General features: G+C 44.5%; 1 protein-coding gene across 1 annotated transcript in view; it reads left to right on the top strand.

Moving 5' to 3' along the window:
* The window catches only part of LOC311114317 (PDZ and LIM domain protein 7-like), a 101503-nt gene that overhangs the window by 80276 nt on the left and 1814 nt on the right, over window positions 1–19413 (top strand). The window contains exons 9-12 of the mRNA XM_084189580.1: window positions 5427–5485; window positions 7561–7798; window positions 10999–11179; window positions 14196–14316. Of these exons, the coding sequence (XP_084045706.1) occupies window positions 5427–5485; window positions 7561–7798; window positions 10999–11179; window positions 14196–14316 (599 nt within the window). The remainder of the gene's footprint in view (window positions 1–5426; window positions 5486–7560; window positions 7799–10998; window positions 11180–14195; window positions 14317–19413) is intronic.

Genomic DNA, 19413 nt, shown 5'->3' with positions numbered 1-19413 from the left:
TCTCTCTCTCTCTCTGTCTCTCTCTCTCTCTCTCTCTCCCTCCCTCTCTCTCTCTCTCTCTCTCTCTCTCTCTCTCTCTCTCTCTCTCTCTCTCTCTCTCTCTCTCTCTCTCTCTCTCTGTTTTGAGTTCTGCTCTCTTTTTTTCTGTTTTCATTTTCTGAACTCTGTCCTTGTTCTTTAGTTCCCTCTGATAAGAAAGAAGAGAAATAAATCTGTATTTCGTTTTTTCTGCTGCTGTCATCATAAAAACATAAAGCATCTGAAAACACCCCGTCCTCCTGCTATCTGTCATGTATCTTTCTCTGCTTCTTTCTATATTGCACTGTACTCTGCAATACTATACTGTACTCTACAATACTATACTATACTGCACAATACTATACTGTACTCCACAATACTATACTATACTATACTGTACTCCACAATACTATACTGTACTGTACTCCACAATACTATACTATAGTGTACTCCACAATACTATACTGTACTCCACAACACTATACTATAGTGTGCTCCACAATACTATACTATAGTGTACTCCACAATACTATACTGTACTCCACAATACTATACTGTACTCCACAATACTATATTGTACTCCACAATACTATACTATACTGTACTCCACAATACTATACTATACTGTACTCCACAATGCTATACTGTACTCCACAATACTATACTATACTGTACTCCACAATACTATACTGTACTCCACAATACTATACTATACTGTGCTCTGCAATACTATACTGTGCTCTGCAATACTATACTATACTGTACTCCACAATACTATACTGTACTCCACAATACTGTGCTCTGCAATACTGTACTATACTGTACTCCACAATACTAGACTGTACTCCACAATACTATGCTGTACTCCACAATACTATGCTGTACTCCACAATACCATACCATACAATACTATACTACCATTCAACACTATACTGTACTCCACAATACTATACTACCATTCAACACTATACTGTACTCTGCAATACTATACCATGCGATAGTCATTATACTGTATAATACTCTATCGGGCCATATTACATACTGTTATGTAACAGTCTCCATGTAGTGTTTCACCAGACTTCAGTGTTTGACACTAGAGTTAGCCTCATCCACTTCTACTAATACGGAGCAGTAGATCATCTATGTGATACGGAGCAGTAGATCATCTATGTGATACGGAGCAGTAGATCATCTATGTGATATGGAGCAGTAGATCATCTATGTGATATGGAGCAGTAGATCATCTATGTGATATGGAGCAGTAGATCATCTATGTGATACGGAGCAGTAGATCATCTATGTGATATGGAGCAGTAGATCATCTATGTGATACGGAGCAGTAGATCATCTATGTGATATGGAGCAGTAGATCATCTATGTGATACGGAGCAGTAGATCATCTATGTGATTCTAGACTACCATTGCGTGTCAAAGTGCATTTGCAGCATTTGTTTTTTAGATTTCTATAGGTGGCACTTTTGGAAAAACAGATAGAACATGAATAAATGGTAGGCGGCACTCCGATAACCGGCTGTACAGAAGTCTGCATCTTATCATGGTACATGGAAGTCCGAACACTGATCATTTTGAAGCCATCTGTGTGTACAGTTGAAGTCGGAAGTTTACATAACACCTTAGCCAAATACATTTAAACTCAGTTTCCCACAATTCCTGACATTTAATCCTAGTAAGAATTCCCTGTCTTAGGTCAGTTAGGATCACCACTTTATTTTAAGAATGTGAAATGTCAGAATAATAGTAGAGAGAATGATTTATTTCAGCTTTTATTTCTTTCATCACATTCCCAGTGGGTCAGAAGTTTACATACACTCAATTAGTATTTGGTAGCATTGCCTTTAAATTGTTTAACTTGGGTCAAACGTTTCGGGTAGCCTTCCACAAGCTTCCCACAATAAGTTGGGTGAATTTTGTCCCATTCCTCCTGACAAAGCTGGTGTAACTGAGTCAGGTTTGTAGGCCTCCTTGCTCGCACACGCTTTTTCAGTTCTGCCCACAAATTTTCTATAGGATTGAGGTCAGGGCTTTGTGATGGCCACTCCACTACCTTGACTTTGTTGTCCTTAAGCCATTTTGCCACAACTTTGGAAGTATGCTGTGGGTCATTGTCCATTTGGAAGACCAATTTGCGAACAAGCTTTAACTTCCTGACTGATGTCTTGATGTTGCTTCAATATATCCACATAATTTTCCTTCCTCATGATGCCATCTATTTTGTGAAGTGCACCAGTCCCTCCTGCAGAAAAGCACCCCCACAGCATGATGCTGCCACCCCCGTGCTTCACGGTTGGGATGGTGTTCTTCGGCTTGCAAGCCCCCCCCTTTTTCCTCCAAACATAACGATGGTCATTATGGCCAAACACTTCTATTTTTGTTTCATCAGACCAGAGTACATTTCTCCAAAAAGTACGATCTTTGTCCCCATGTGCAGTTGCAAACCGTAGTCTGGCTTTTTTATGGCGGTTTTGGAGCAGTGGCTTCTTCCTTGCAGAGCAGCCTTTCAGGTTATGTCAATATAGGACTCGTTTTACTGAGGATATAGATACTTTTGTACCTGTTTCCTCCAGCATCTTCACAAGGTCCTTTGTTGTTGTTCTGGGATTGATTTGCACCTTTTGCACCAAAGTACGTTTATCTCTAGGAGATAGAACGCGTCTCCTTCCTGAGCGGAATGACGGCTGCGTGGTCCCATGGTGTTTATACTTGCATACTATTGTACAGATGAACGTGGTACCTTCAGGCGTTTGGAAATTGCTCCCAAGAATGAACCAGACTTGTGGCGGTCTACAATCATTTTTCTGAGGTCTTGGCTGATTTCTTTTGATTTTCCCATGATGTCAAGCAAAGAGGCACTGAGTTTGAAGGTAGGCCTTGAAATACATCCACAGGTACACCTCCAATTGACTCAAATGATGTCAACTAGCCTATCGGAAGCTTCTAAAGCCATGACATCATTTTCTGGAATTTTCCAAGCTGCTTAAAGGCACAGTCAACTTAGTGTATGTAAACTTCTGACCCACTGGAATTGTGATGCAGTGAATCATAAGTGAAATAATCTGTCTGTAAACAATTGTTGGAAAAATTACTTGTCATGCACAAAGTAGATGTCCTAACCGACTTGCCAAAATGATAGTTTGTTAACAAGAAATTTGTGGAGTGGTTGAAAAACGAGTTTTAAGGACTTTTAAGGACTGTAATATGGAAATGATGAAACACTTAACCTGGGGTTCGCTACTACTAATTCTACTGTCTGACCTCTGTAAAATAAACTCAGCAAAAAAAGAAACGTCCCTTTTTCAGGACCCTGTCTTTCAAAGATAATTCGTAAAAATCCAAATAACTTCACAGATCTTCATTGTAAAGGGTTTAAACACTGTTTCCAATGCTTGTTCAATGAACCATAAACAATTAATGAACATGCACCTGTGGAACGGTCGTTAAGACACTAACAGCTTACAGGCGGTAGACAATTAAGGTCACAGTTATGAAAACGTAGGACACTAAAGAGGCCTTTCTACTGATTGAAAAACACCAAAAGAAAGATGCCCAGGGTCCCTGCTCATCTGCGTGAACGTGCCTTAGGCATGCTGCAAGGAGGCATGAGGACTGCAGATGTGGCCAGGGCAATAAATTGCAATGTCCGTACTGTGAGACGCCTAAAACAGCGCTACAGGGAGACAGGACGGACAGCTGATCGTCCTCGCAGTGGCAGACCACGTGTAACAACACCTGCACAGGATTGGTACATCCAAACATCACACCTGCGGGACAGGTACAGGATGGCAACAACAACTGCCCGAGTTACACCAGGAACGCACAATCCCTCCATCAGTGCTCAGACTGTCCGCAATAGGCTGAGAGAGGCTGGACTGAGGGCTTGTAGGCCTATTGTAAGGCAGGTCCTCACCAGACATCACCGGCAACAACGTCGCCTATGGGCAGAAACCCACCGTCGCTGGACCAGACAGGACTGGCAAAAAGTGCTCTTCGCTGACGAGTCGAGGTTTTGTCTCACCAGGGGTGATGGTCAGATTTGCGTTTATCGTCGAAGGAATGAGCGTTACACCGAGGCCTGTAGTCTGGAGCGGGATCGATTTAGAGGTGGAGGGTCCGTCATGGTGTGGGGCGGTGTGTCACAGCATCATCGGACTGAGCTTGTTGTCATTGCAGGTAATCTCAACGCTGTGCGTTACAGGGAAAACATCCTCCTCCCTCATGTGGTACCCTTCCTGCAGGCTCATCCTGACATGACCCTCCAGCATGACAATGCCACCAGCCATACTGCTCGTTCTGTGCGTGATTTCCTGCAAGACAGGAATGTCAGTGTTCTGCCATGGCCAGCGAAGAGCCCGGATCTCAATCCCATTGAGCACATCTGGGACCTGTTGGATCAGAGGGTGAGGGCTAGGGCCATTCCCCCCAGAAATGTCTGGGAACTTGCAGGTGCCTTGGTGGAAGAGTGGGGTAACATCTCACAGCAAGAACTGGCAAATCTGGTGCAGTCCATGAGGAGGAGATGCACTGCAGTACTTAATGCAGCTGGTGGCCACACCAGATATTGACTGTTACTTTTGTTCAGGGACACATTATTCAATTTCTGTTCATCACATGTCTGTGGAACTTGTTCAGTTTGTCTCAGTTGTTGAATCTTGTTATGTTCATACAAATATTTACACGTTAAGTTAGCTGAAAATAAACGCAGTTGACAGTGAGAGGACGCTTCCTTTTTTTTGCTGAGTTTACTTGAGTTCTCTCTGCCGTTACAAGTTATTTTTTTATGTAGATGTAGTAATGCGATGGTATTTGTATCCAGAGATGGCTGTAGACACCTGTAACTGAGACCCTTGTTACTAACTCTACAGAAGGGGTAGGCAACTTGATTCAGCCGCGTGCCGATTTTTGGGGCTGGAACATAATTATAATAATTATAATAATTTGCTAATTTTATTTCACCTTTTATTTAACCAGGTAAGCCAGTTGAGAACAAGTTCTCATTTACAACTGCGACCTGGCCACAACTAAGCCCCCCCAAAAAAAGATTTGTATTTGAAAATAACAATCATTCCATACCTTAATTACATTGAGACACTTTGTGGCCTGTTGCCGACTCCTGCTCTACAGACTTCAGTCATGGTGCTTTTTGGAGGAATGTGACTTATCGCATAACAATTCCCAGTCCACTTTCTATGACCTTCACTATCTGTATGTAGTGGGATAGTCACAGAGAGATTAGGGAGCAATCCTCTCAATGATTTTTCCATATTACGCTCCTTCCATTTTTTAAAAATGCACACAGAACTCCCTCCATGATGATGTCAGCTACTGCTGCCTTGAGTCACCATGGTAACCCTATAGCACCTGTTTCTAAGGAAGTGTGTGTTTCTCTACAGCGTCAAGGCCTCTGCGTCACCTGCTCAGGCCCAGACCCAGGCAGCGGACAAACCTGATGGTGAGTTACTGCAGTTCAGAGTTCAAACGACAGGGATGCTGGAAATATATAACGTAAACAAATCCAAGCCTTTATTTATTAGTTAGTTAGATGCGTTAGAACATGCAATAAGCATTGACATACGCATTATAGCACATGCTATAAGCATAGTAGTACATTGTAACATTCTGTAAACATAGTAATACATTGTAACATTCTGTAAACATAGTAATACATTGTAACATTCTGTAAACATAGTAATACATTGTAACATTCTGTAAACATAGTAATACATTGTAACATTCTGTAAACATAGTAATACATTGTAACATTCTGTAAACATAGTAATACATTGTAACATTCTGTAAACATAGTAATACATTGTAACACGTGCTATAAGCATCCATACAATCCCATGGTTCTTTATAAGATACTATACAGTGGGGGAAAAAAGTATTTAGTCAGCCACCAATTGTGCAAGTTCTCCCACTTAAAAAGATGAGAGAGGCCTGTAATTTTCATCATAGGTACACGTCAACTATGACAGACAAAATGAGATTTTTTTTCTCCAGAAAATGACATTGTAGGATTTTTAATGAATTTATTTGCAAATTATGGTGGAAAATAAGTATTTGGTCAATAACAAAAGTTTCTCAATACTTTGTTATGTACCCTTTGTTGGCAATGACACAGGTCAAACGTTTTCTGTAAGTCTTCACAAGGTTTTCACACACTTTTGCTGGTATTTTGACCCATTCCTCCATGCAGATCTCCTTTAGAGCAGTGATGTTTTGGGGCTGTCGCTGGGCAACACGGACTTTCAACTCCCTCCAAAGATTTTCTATGGGGTTGAGATCTGGAGACTGGCTAGGCCACTCCAGGACCTTGAAATGCTTCTTACGAAGCCACTCCTTCGTTGCCCGGGCGGTGTGTTTGGGATCATTGTCATGCTGAAAGACCCAGCCACGTTTCATCTTCAATGCCCTTGGTGATGGAAGGAGGTTTTCACTCAAAATCTCACGATACATGGCCCCATTCATTCTTTCCTTTACAAGGATCAGTCGTCCTGGTCCCTTTGCAGAAAAACAGCCCCAAAGCATGATGTTTCCACCCCCATGCTTCACAGTAGGTATGGTGTTCTTTGGATGCAACTCAGCATTCTTTGTCCTCCAAACACGACGAGTTTAGTTTTTACCAAAAAGTTCTATTTTGGTTTCATCTGACCATATGACATTCTCCCAATCCTCTTCTGGATCCTCCAAATGCACTCTAGCAAACTTCAGACGGGCCTGGACATGTACTGGCTTAAGCAGGGGGACACGTCTCGCACTGCAGGATTTGAGTCCCTGGCGGCGTAGTGTGTTACTGATGGTAGGCTTTGTTACTTTGGTCCCAGCTCTCTGCAGGTCATTCACTAGGTCCCCCCTTGTGGTTCTGGGATTTTTGCTCACCGTTCTTGTGATCATTTTGACCCCACGGGGTGAGATCTTGCGTGGAGCCCCAGATCGAGGGAGATTATCAGTGGTCTTGTATGTCTTCCATTTCCTAATAATTGCTCCCACAGTTGATTTCTTCAAACCAAGCTGCTTACCTATTGCAGATTCAGTCTTCCCAGCCTGGTGCAGGTCTACAATTTTGTTTCTGGTGTCCTTTGACAGCTCTTTGGTCTTGGCCATAGTGGAGTTTGGAGTGTGACTGTTTGAGGTTGTGGACAGGTGTCTTTTATACTGATAACAAGTTCAAACAGGTGTCATTAATACAGGTAACGAGTGGAGGACAGAGGAGCCTCTTAAAGAAGAAGTTACAGGTCTGTGAGAGCCAGAAATCTTGCTTGTTTGTAGGTGACCAAATACTTATTTTCCACCATAATTTGCAAATAAATTCATAAAAAATCCTACAATGTGATTTTCTGGAGAAAAAAAATCTCAATTTGTCTGTCATAGTTGACATGTACCTATGATGAAAATTACAGGCCTCTCTCATCTTTTTAAGTGGGAGAACTTGCACAATTGGTGGCTGACTAAATACTTTTTTCTCCACTGTATGAGTCTCCCTGTTTGATTTGTTGTATTAATACATTTCTCTGGGGTCCCCAGCCTCTAAGACGACAGCTCCAGTTAACTCTGGTCCTTTGGTGCGTCCTCCGTGGGTGACCGACCCAGGGTTCGCTGAACGTTACGCCCCAGACAAGACCAGTACGGTTCTGACCCAGCACAGACAGCCGGCCCAGCCTACGCCCATGCAGAACCGCTCCTCTATTCTACAGGCAGCTCAGCAGGCACCCGAGGACAGTGGAAGGACCCCTCTCTGTGGAGCCTGCAACAAGATCATTAGGTGGGAACCATAGTACTATACTGCCCCCTGTCTGTTAGATTAATAACGGCAATGCTTTTATTTACTACTGTCTCCTGTAGACAGTGGTGATTTTAGCATGTACATCTTGGCAGGGCAAAAAAAAAAAAAAGTCTTTAGATGCATGCCAGCAAAGCCACTACACAACACTAAACAATACATTCATTGCACTATAACGGTGACAAACGGTGCCCACAAACTGTTAGGGGCTACACTTGGCAATCAGCGGAGCCTTGTTGCAAAGAAAAAGCCATATCTCAGACTGGCCAATAAAAAGAAATGATTAAGATGGGCAGTCTGAGTTATGGCTTTTTCTTTGCAACTCTGCCTAGAAGGTCCTCTTCACTGTTGACGTTGAGACTGGTGTTTTGCGGGTACTATTTAATAAAGCTGCCAGTTGAGGACCTGTGAGGCGTCTGTTTCTCAAACTAGACACTCTAATGTATTTGTCCTCTTGCTCAGTTGTGCACCGAGGGCTCCCACTCCTCTTTCTATTCTGGTTAGAGCCAGTTTGCGCTGTTCTGTGAAGGGAGTAGTACACAGAGTTGTACGAGATCTTCAATTTCAACTTCAATTTCTTGGCAATTTCTCGCATGGAATAGCCTTCATTTCTCAGAACAAGAATAGACTGACGAGTTTCAGAAGAAAGCTATTTGTTTCTGGCCATTTTGAGCCTATAATCGAACCCACAATTGCTGATGCTCCAGATACTCAACTAGTCTCAAGAAGGCCAGTTTTATTGCTTCTTTAATCAGCACAACAGTTTTCAGCTGTGCTAACATAATTGCAAAAGGGTTTTCTAATGATCAATTAGACTTTTAAAATGATAAACTTGGATTAGCAAACACAACGTGCCATTGGAACACAGGACTGATGGTTGCTGATAATGGGCCTCTGTACGCCTATGTAGATATTCCATTCAAAATCAGCCCTTTCCAGCTACAATAGCCATTTACAACATTAACAATGTCTACACTGTATTTCTGATCAATTTGATGTTATTTTAATGGACCAAAAAAATGCTTTTCTTTCGAAAACAAGGACATTTCTAAGTGACCCCAAACTTTTGAACGGTAGTGTATATGACCCTGCCTTAAAAAAAACATAGCTGATATGGCTGACTTGCTTAAACAAATGTGGTTTCTACTGACAATTGAGATGTACAAACTATGGCATAAGGGGACGACGAGCGGATAAGAGGCAATCCGTAATATCGATTAAGACATTAATGAGCGAGCTAGGACGGACGTAGTCAATATAACTATTTGTTCAGCACTTTTTTAAACGTACAGCGACAGAATTCAGAACATACGTTCTTACAGTGTTCTCCCTGTACACCAAGTCAGAACCGTAGGATGAATAAAGGGGGCATATAAGCAGACAATGAAAGCTCTTACAATATTCGATGATGACATTTATCTAAAACAGGCTATAGGCTACATGTGCACCACCAAGTCAGAACAGTAGGATACGTTATGAGGGGAAAAGGGACCAAATTATTAGGGTGAGGCACATGGGCTACTAACAGCTTACTACACAACATACACTTAGTATTACTTTCTTAGCTACAGTATACATATCTCCCTGGCATATTACATAATTTATGCAGCAGCATACAAGACATTTTTGGACTCACCTTGTTGTGCTCACTTGAACAGGACGGTGGCACAGTGGTCCTTCTTGTGGGCAAATTTTGTCATTAAAGTCTGGCATTCTCTGGATTGATGGTTCTTTCAAGACAACTGGGAACTCGGAAGAAAACAAGGCCGAATCATTAGGTCAGTGATCTTCAGGTCGGAGCTCTAGAAAGAGGCCTGAGTTCCCGACTTGGAATTCCGAGTTGGATGACCGTTCAAAACTTATTTTCCCAGTCGGAGCGCGTTTTCTTCCGAGTTCCCAGTTGTTTTGAACTCACTGATGTCTGAGATTTCCCAGTTCCGAGTTTCCAGTTGTTTTGAACGTGGCAGAAGTCATGCTGGATTGACAGCATGGCCAATGTATTTAACATTTTCTGGCCCATGGCGTTGCATGTGAATGTTTATCCTTTTAAGCTTGGAAAAGAGACCCTTAAAACACAGACTTGGACCACACACCCTCTCCGCTGAATAGCAGGCTAGTGATTGCTTTGCAACGCTTGCAGTTAGCCACTGATTTCTTCCAAACCAATCATTGTTGAATTAGCGATTTCCAACTTGTTGTGTAATGTTTATGTCCAGTGAGCACCTATACGTTTTATATATAATTTATCTTCAAATGACAAGGATTGAAAAGTATTTGCCAGGAGATTGTCGACTTGATTCATGATGATGAGTGCTTGACTAGCTTGCTAGCTAAGATTTTGGAAGTATGATGATGACATGATCAGTCCAATCAAAGCTACGGTAGATATAAGGTGATTTGACGTCATTTTATCTGTGGCCAATGACCTCGAGCCTTCTTGGATGGGCACTTCTAATGTAAATCTATGGCAGCAACCAAGGGGCTTGAATCTTTACTACTGCCCCCTGTCTGTTATGTGAATAACTGCAAGGCTTTTATTCAATACTGCCCCCTGTCTGTTATGTGAATAACTGCAAGGCTTTTATTTAATACTGCCCCCTGTCTGTTATGTGAATAACTGCAAGGCTTTTATTTAATACTGCCCCCTGTCTGTTATATCTATAAACACTAGAGGCAGCCAAGCCTGAAATGTCACCCAATTCCTTATATATTGCATTACATTAAAAAAAAAACCTGAATAAAAAAGTGGACGCATATCGGGGCCAATATAGCAACTGCTGTTCCTACATGAGTCCTACATTAAAAAGTATAGAGGATAAACTCCATAGACTATAATTTCATAATAGACTGGATTAATTTCATTGAACTGCTAGGCCATGTTTTCCCTGACCATGTGACCTGACCAGGGAACACTCTTGGTCTTTATATATCCTCATCGTTATTCTTTAGAGAATAACCCGTTCTCTCCTGAACTGGAACGACCTGACACCATCTGAACAGTTAAGTGGATTCATCCAGTAAGTCATGTCTGTGATGGTAGGATCACGATGCTCCATTACAGAGAGCTACAGTAGATACCCTGTTACTCCCAGCTGGGCTTATCTAACTGGTGTTTACTTTGTGTCTGTCTGTCTGTCTGTGTCTGTCTGTCTGTCTGTCTCTGTCTCTGTCTGTCTGTCTAGGGGCCGGTACCTGGTGGCGCTGGGTCAGTCCTGGCACCCAGAAGAGTTCTGGTGTTCCCAGTGTAAGGTGGTGTTGGATGAGGGTGGATTCTTTGAGGAGCGGGGCTCAGTCTTCTGCACCAAGTGTTATGATAACCGCTACGCTCCCAACTGTGCCAAATGCAAGAAGAAGATCATAGGGGTAAGAGCTCTACTGTGTCTGTCTGCATCGTCCATGATAATACTTTTTTAAAAGTTTTTATTTAACCTTTATTTCAAATCAAATACAATTTTATTTGTCACATTTGCCGAATACAACAGGTGTAGACCTTACTGTGAAATGCTTACTTACAAGCCCTTAACCAACAATGCAGTTTAAAAAAAAGTCACACAAAATAACAGTAGTGAGGCTATATACCGGGGGTACCGGTACCGAGTCAATGTGCGGGGTACAGGTTAGTTGAGGTAATATGTACATGTAGGTAGGGGTAAAGTGACCATGCATAGATAATAAACAGAGTAGCAGCAGTGTAAAAAAAAAAAAGGGAGGGGCAATGCAAATTGTCCGGGTGACCATTTTATTAGCTGTTCAGCAGTCTAATGGCTTGGGGGTAGAAGCTGTTAAGGAGCCTTTTGGACCTAGACTTGGCGCTCCGGTACTGCTTAACGTCCGGTAGCAGAGAGAACAGTCTATGACTAGGATGGCTGGAGTCTTTGACCATTTTTAGGGCCTTCCTCTGATGGCAGGAAGCTTGGCCCCAGTGATGTACTGGGCCGTACGCACTACCCTCTGTAGTGCCTTGCGGTCAGATGCCGAGCATTTGCCATATTCAGGCGGGGATGCAACCAGTCAGGATGCTCTCGATGGTGCAGCTGTATAACTTTTTGAGGATCTGAGGACCCATGCAAAATCTTTTCAGTCTCCTGATGGAGAATAGGTTTTGTCGTGCCCTCTTCACGACTGTCTTGGTGTGTTTGGACCATGATAGTTCGTTGGTGATGTGGACACCAATGAACTTGAAGCTCTCGACCTGCTCCACTACAGCCCCGTCGATGTGAAGGGGAGCGTGCTCTGCACTACATTTCCTGTAGTCCACAATCAGCTCCTTTGATCACGTTGAGGGAGAGGTTATTATCCTGGCACCACACTGCCAGGTCTCTGACCTCCTCCCTATAGGCTGTCTCATCGTTGTCGGTGATCAGGCCTACCACCGTTGTGTTGGAGTCGTGCCTGGCCATGCAGTCATGGGTGAACAGGGAGTACAGGAGGGGACTGCGCATGCACCCCTGAGGGACCCCGTGTTGAGGATCAGTGTGGCAGATGTGTTGTTACCTACCCTTACCACCTGGGGGTGGCCCGTCAGGAAGTCCAGGATCCAGTGATGAGCTTTGTGGGCACTATGGTGTTGAACACTGAGCTGTAGTCAATGAATAGCATTGTCACGTAGGTGTTCCTTTTGTCCAGGTGGGAAAGGGCAGTGTGGAGTGCAATAGAGATTGCGTCATCTGTGGATCTGTTGGGGCGGTATGTGAATTGGAGTGGGTCTAGGGTTTCTGGGATGATGGTGTTGATGTGAGTCATGACCAGCCTTTCAAGGCATTTTATGGTTTCAGATGTAAGTGCTATGGGTCGGTAGTCATTTAGACAGGTTGCTTGAAACATGTAGGTATTACAGACTGGGTCAGGGAGAGGTTGGAAATGTCAGTGAAGTCACTTGCCTGTTGGTCAGCGCATGCTCGGAGTACACGTCCTGGTAATCCATCTGGCCCTGCGGCCTTGTGAATGTTTAAAGGTCTTACTCACATCGGCTACGAAGAGCGTGATCACACAATCGTCCGGAACAGCTGGTGCCCTCATGCATGCTTCACTGTTGCTTGCCTCGAAGCGCACATGGAAGTCATTTATCTCATCTGGTAGGTTCGTGTCACTGGTCAGCTCTCGGCTGGGCTTTCCTTTGTAGTCCATAATAGTTTGCAAGCCCTGCCACATCGACGAGCGTCAGAGCCGGTGTAGTAGGATTCAATCTTAGTCCTGTATTGACGCTTTGCCTGTTTGATGGTTTGTTGGAGGGCATAGCAGGGGGCATAGCGGGTTAGTGTCCTTGAAAGCAGCAGCTCTACCCTTTAGCTCAGTGCGGATGTTGCCTGTTAGCCATGGCTTCTGGTTGGGGTATGTACGGTCACTGTGGGGACGACGTCATCGATGCACTTATTGATGAAGCCAGGTGACTAATCCCGGAACATATTCCAGTCTGTGCTAGCAAAACAGTCCTGTAGCTTAGCATCTGCTTCATCTGACCACTTTTTTATTGACCGAGTCACTGGTTGCGCACATGACTGTAAGTCGCTTTGGATAAAAGCGTCTGCTAAATGGCATATTATATTATTATGGTGCTTCCTGCTTTAGTTTTAGCTTGTAAGCAGGAATCATGGGGATATAATTATGGTCAGATTTTCCAAATGGAGGGCGAGGAAGAGCTTTGTACGCGTCTCTGTGTGTGGAGTAAAGGTGGTCTAGAGTTATTTTTTTTTCTCTGGTTGCACATGTGACATGCTTGGAGAAATTAGGTCAAATGGATTTACGTTTCCTTGCATTAAAGCCCCCGGCCACTAGGAGCGCCGCCTCTGGATGAGCTTTTTTTTGTTTGCTTATGGCCTTATACGGCTCGCTGAGTACGGTCTTAGTGCCAGCATCGGTTTGTGGTGGTAAATAGACAGCTACAAAAAATATAGATGAAAACTCTCTTGGTAAATAGTGTGGTCTACAGCTTATCATGATGTACTCTACCCCAGGTGAGCAAAACCTAGAGACTTCTTTAATATTAGATTTCGCGCACCAGCTGTTATTGACAAATAGACACAGACCACCACCCCATGTCTTACCGGAGGTAGCTGTTCTGTCTTGCCGATGCACGGAAAACCCCAACCAACTAGGCAAGTCAATTAAGAACAAATTCTTATTTACAATGATGGCCTACCAAGAGGCAAGAGGCCTCCTGTGGGGACGGGGGCTGGGATTTTAAATAAAAAAAAGACGAGAGGAATGTGGAATGTGGACCACAAGCTAGTTTAGCAGGACAGGATGTAAGCTGAGGACTGACCACCTTCCTTCCTTCCTTCCTTCCTTCCTTCCTTCCTTCCTTCCTTCCTTCCTTCCTTCCTTCCTTCCTTCCTTCCTTCCTTCCTTCCTTCCTTCCTTCCTTCCTTCCTCTGTGTAGGAGATCATGCATGCTCTGAAGATGACCTACCATGTCCAGTGTTTCATGTGTGCTGCCTGTAAGAGCCCCATCCGGAACCAGGCCTTCTATATGGAGGAGGGAGAACCTTACTGTGAGAGAGGTGAGGCATAGACTGTTAAGGTTCTTACTTTCCAATCAAAACAGGGAAAACTAGGTGAGGTACTTAGAGAAATAATGATTTAAATTACATGTGCACACAATCACACATTCGCAGCCTTTTGGTGTGGACAGATTCTCTCAGTCCCTCTCTCGCTCCTCCACAGCTACTACTTCTATAGATGATGACTTCATATGGGATCATCTACTTAGCTGACTTTTACGTTATGTGTTTGTCTATTGGTTTATATGAATGGAGCGTGCTTCTGCTTTCTCTATTGGGCTGCTGTAAATGGTTTCCTGGGTCATAACACATCTCTCTCGCTCGCTCACGCAGTCTCTCTCTCTCACTCCTGCGGCTCAGGAGTGGATTTCTTCGTTATTGATACAAATTCTGCCGCCTCAGCACCTCTCTGGGATTGTGCTGCACACACTACACACACACACTACACACACACACTACACACAAACACACACATTCTTGCTCTGAGTACTGGCTCTAAAGCTCTAAGTACTGGCTCTTGAGTACTGTCTCTAAAGCTCTTGAGGAATGGCTCTAAAGCTCTTACTGTCTCCAAAGCTCTTGAGTACTGGCTCTAAAGCTCTTGAGTACTGTCTCTAAAGCTCTGAGTACTGGCTAAAGCTCTGAGTACTGTCTCTAAAGCTCTGAGTACTGGCTCTAAAGCTCTTGGGTACTGGCTCTAAAGCTCTTGGGTACTGGCTCTAAAGCTCTTGAGTACTGGCTCTAAAGCTCTTGAGTACTGTCTCTAAAGCTCTTGAGTACTGTCTCTAAAGCTCTGAGTACTGGCTCTAAAGCTTTGAGTACTGGCTCTTGAGTACTGGCTCTAAAGCTCTTGATTACTGGCTCTAAAGCACTGAGTACTGGCTCTAAAGCCCTGAGTACTGGCTCTAAAGCTCTGAGTACTGGCTCTAAAGCTCTGAGTACTGGCACTTGAGTACTGGCTCTAAAGCTCTGAAAACTGGCTCTAAAGCTCTTGATTACTGTCTCTAAAGCTCTTGATTACTGGCTCTAAAGCTCTTGAGTACTAGCTCTAAAGCTCTGAGTACTGTCTAAAGCTCTTGAGTGCTTGCTCGAAAGCTCTTGAGTACTCTGTCTAAAGCTCTTGAGTACTGGCTCTAAAGCTCTGAGTACTGTCTCTAAAGCTTTGAGTAATGGCTCTTGAGTACTCTGTCTAAAGCTCTTGATTACTGGCTCTAAAGCTCTTGAGTACTGGCTCTAAAGCTCTTGAGTACTGGCTCTAAAGCTCTGAGTACTGGCTCTAAAGCTCTGAGTACTGGATCTAAAGCTCTGAGTACTGGCTCTAAAGCTCTGAGTACTGGCTCTAAAGCTTTGAGTAATGGCTCTTGAGTACTCTGTCTAAAGCTCTTGAGTACTGGCTCTAAAGCTCTTGAGTACTGGCTCTAAAGCTCTTGAGTACTGGCTCTAAAGCTCTTGAGTACTGGCTCTAAAGCTCTGAGTACTGGCTCTAAAGCTCTGAGTACTGGCTCTAAAGCTTTGAGTACTGGCTCTAAAGCTCTGAGTACTGGCTCTAAAGCTCTGAGTACTGGCTCTTGAGTACTGGCTCTAAAGCTCTGAGAACTGGCTCTAAAGCTCTTGAGTGCTGGCTCTAAAGCTCTTGAGTGCTGGCTCTAAAGCTCTTGAGTACTGGCTCTAAAGCTCTGAGTACTGGATCTAAAGCTCTGACTAATGGCTCTTGACTAATGGCTCTAAAGCTATTGAGTACTGGCTCTAAAGCTCTTGAGTACTGTCTCTAAAGCTCTTGAGTACTGGCTCTAAAGCTCTTGAGTACTGGCTCTAAAGCTCTTGAGTACTGTTTTTAAAGCTCTGAGTACAGTCTCTAAAGCTCTGAGTACTCTCTCTAAAGCTCTTGAGTATGGGCTCTAAAGCTCTGAGTACTGTCTCCAAAGCTCTTGAGTACTGTCTCTAAAGCTCTTAGTACTGTCTCTAAAGCTCTTGAGTACTGTCTCTAAAGCTCTTGAGTACTGGCTATTAAGCTCTTGAGTACTGGCTATAAAGCTCTTGAGTACTGGCTCTAAAGCTCTTGAGTACTGGCTCTAAAGCTCTGAGTACTGTCTAAAGCTCTTGAGTGCTAGCTCTAAAGCTCTTGAGTACTCTGTCTAAAGCTCTTGAGTACTGGCTCTAAAGCTCTTGAGTACTGGCTCTAAAGCTCTTGAGAACTGGTTCTAAAGCTCTTGAGTACTGGCTCCAAAGCTCTTGAGTACTGGCTCTAAAGCTCTTGAGTACTGTCTCTAAAGCTATGAGTACTGGCTAAAGCTCTGAGTACTGTCTCTAAAGCTCTGAGTACTGGCTCTAAAGCTCTTGGGTACTGGCTCTAAAGCTCTTGGGTACTGGCTCTAAAGCTCTTGAGTACTGGCTCTAAAGCTCTTGAGTACTGTCTCTAAAGCTCTTGAGTACTGTCTCTAAAGCTCTTGAGTACTGTCTCTAAAGCTCTGAGTACTGGCTCTAAAGCTTTGAGTACTGGCTCTTGAGTACTGGCTCTAAAGCTCTTGATTACTGGCTCTAAAGCACTGAGTACTGGCTCTAAAGCCCTGAGTACTGGCTCTAAAGCTCTGAGTACTGGCTCTAAAGCTCTGAGTACTGGCACTTGAGTACTGGCTCTAAAGCTCTGAAAACTGGCTCTAAAGCTCTTGATTACTGGCTCTAAAGCTCTGAGTACTGGCTCTAAAGCTCTTGAGTACTGTCTCTAAAGCTTTTGATTACTGGCTCTAAAGCTCTTGAGTACTAGCTCTAAAGCTCTGAGTACTGTCTAAAGCTCTTGAGTGCTTGCTCGAAAGCTCTTGAGTACTCTGTCTAAAGCTCTTGAGTACTGGCTCTAAAGCTCTGAGTACTGGCTCTAAAGCTCTGAGTACTGTCTCTAAAGCTTTGAGTAATGGCTCTTGAGTACTCTGTCTAAAGCTCTTGAGTACTGGCTCTAAAGCTCTGAGTACTGGCTCTAAAGCTCTTGAGTACTGGCTCTAAAGCTCTTGAGTACTGGCTCTAAAGCTCTGAGTACTGGCTCTAAAGCTCTGAGTACTGGATCTAAAGCTCTGAGTACTGGCTCTAAAGCTCTGAGTACTGGCTCTAAAGCTTTGAGTAATGGCTCTTTAGTACTCTGTCTAAAGCTCTTGAGTACTGGCTCTAAAGCTCTTGAGTACTGGCTCTAAAGCTCTTGAGTACTGGCTCTAAAGCTCTTGAGTACTGGCTCTAAAGCTCTGAGTACTGGCTCTAAAGCTCTTGAGTACTGTCTCTAAAGCTCTTGAGTACTGGCTCTAAAGCTCTTGAGTACTGGCTCTAAAGCTCTTGAGTACTGGCTCTAAAGCTCTTGAGTACTGGCTCTAAAGCTCTGAGTACTGGCTCTAAAGCTCTTGAGTACTGTCTCTAAAGCTCTTGAGTACTGGCTCTAAAGCTCTTGAGTACTGTTTTTAAAGCTCTGAGTACGGGCTCTAAAGCTCTGAGTACTGTCTCCAAAGCTCTTGAGTACTGTCTCTAAAGCTCTGAGTACGGGCTCTAAAGCTCTGAGTACTGTCTCCAAAGCTCTTGAGTACTGTCTCTAAAGCTCTTAGTACTGTCTCTAAAGCTCTTGAGTACTGTCTCTAATGCTCTTGAGTACTGGCTCTAAAGCTCTTGAGTACTGGCTATTAAGCTCTTGAGTACTGGCTCTAAAGCTCTTGAGTACTGGCTCTAAAGCTCTTGATTACTGGCTCTAAAGCTCTTGAGTACTGTCTCTAAAGCTCTGAGTACTGTCTAAAGCTCTTGAGTGCTGGCTCTAAAGCTCTTGAGTACTCTGTCTAAAGCTGTTGAGTACTGGCTCTAAAGCTCTTGAGTACTGGCTCTAAAGCTCTGAGTACTGTCTAAAGCTCTTGAGTGCTGGCTATAAAGCTCTTGAGTACTGTCTCCAAAGCTCTTGAGTACTGGCTCTAAAGCTCTGAGTACTGGCTCTAAAGCTCTTGAGTACTGGCTCTAAAGCTCTTGAGTACTGGCTCTAAAGCTCTTGAGTACTGGCTCTAAAGCTCTTGAGTACTGGCTCTAAAGCTCTGAGTACTGGCTCTAAAGCTCTGAGTACTGGCTCTAAAGCTCTGAGTACTGTCTAAAGCTCTTGAGTGCTGGCTCTAAAGCTCTTGAGTGCTGGCTCTAAAGCTCTTGAGTACTCTCTCTAAAGCTCTTGAGTACTGGCTCTAAAGCTCTGAGAACTGTCTCTAAAGCTCTGAGGACTGGCTCTAAAGCTCTGAGAACTGTCTCTAAAGCTCTGAGAACTGTCTCTAAAGCTCTCAGTACTGTCTCTAAAGCTCTTGAGTACTGTCTCTAAAGCTCTTGAGTACTGTCTCTAAAGCTCTTTGATCCGTTGATGATGTTCTCAGGTCAAAACTGTACAGGGAAAACGTTTTGCTGATGAATATGAATATGGTAACTCAACCGCTCCCTATCTCCTCTTCCCACCTCCACCCCCCCTCCCTCTGTCTCCCCCCCTCCCTCCTCCACCCCTCTCCCCTCCCTCTCTCTCCTCCACCCCCCTCCCCCTCCCTCTCTCTCCTCCACCCCCCCTCCCCCTCCATCTCTCTCCTCAACCCCCCTCCCTCTCCCCGTCTCTCCTCCACCCCCTCCCTCCCTCTCTCTCCTCCACCCCCTCCCTCTCCCTGTCTCTCCTCCACCCCCCTCCCTCTCTCCCTCTCTCCCCTCCACCCCCCTCCCTCTCCCTGTCTCTCCTCCACCCCCCCTCTCTCTCCTCCACCCCCCTCCCTTTCCCTCTCCCTGTCTCTCCTCCACCTCCCCCTCTCTCCTCCACCCCCCCTCTCCCTGTCTCTCCTCCACCCCCCCTCTCTCTCCTCCACCCCCCCTCCCTTTCCCTGTCTCTCCTCCAACCCCCCCATGTCTCTCCTCCACCCCCCCCTCTCTCCCCCCCTTTCCCTCTCCCTGTCTCCCCCCCCCCTTTTCTCTCCCTGTCTCCCCCCCTCCCTCTCTCTCCTCCACCCCCTCCCTCTCTCTCTCCTCCACCCCCCTCTCTCTCTCCTCCACCCCCCCTCTCTCTCCTCCACCCCCTCCCTTTCCCTCTCTCTCCTCCACCCCCTCCCTCTCCCTGTC

This window comes from Coregonus lavaretus (genome assembly GCF_964263955.1).
Source record: "Coregonus lavaretus genome assembly, contig: HAP1_SCAFFOLD_646, whole genome shotgun sequence".
Taxonomy (NCBI): domain Eukaryota; kingdom Metazoa; phylum Chordata; class Actinopteri; order Salmoniformes; family Salmonidae; genus Coregonus; species Coregonus lavaretus.
This window is presented reverse-complemented; position numbering and strand designations above follow the sequence as displayed.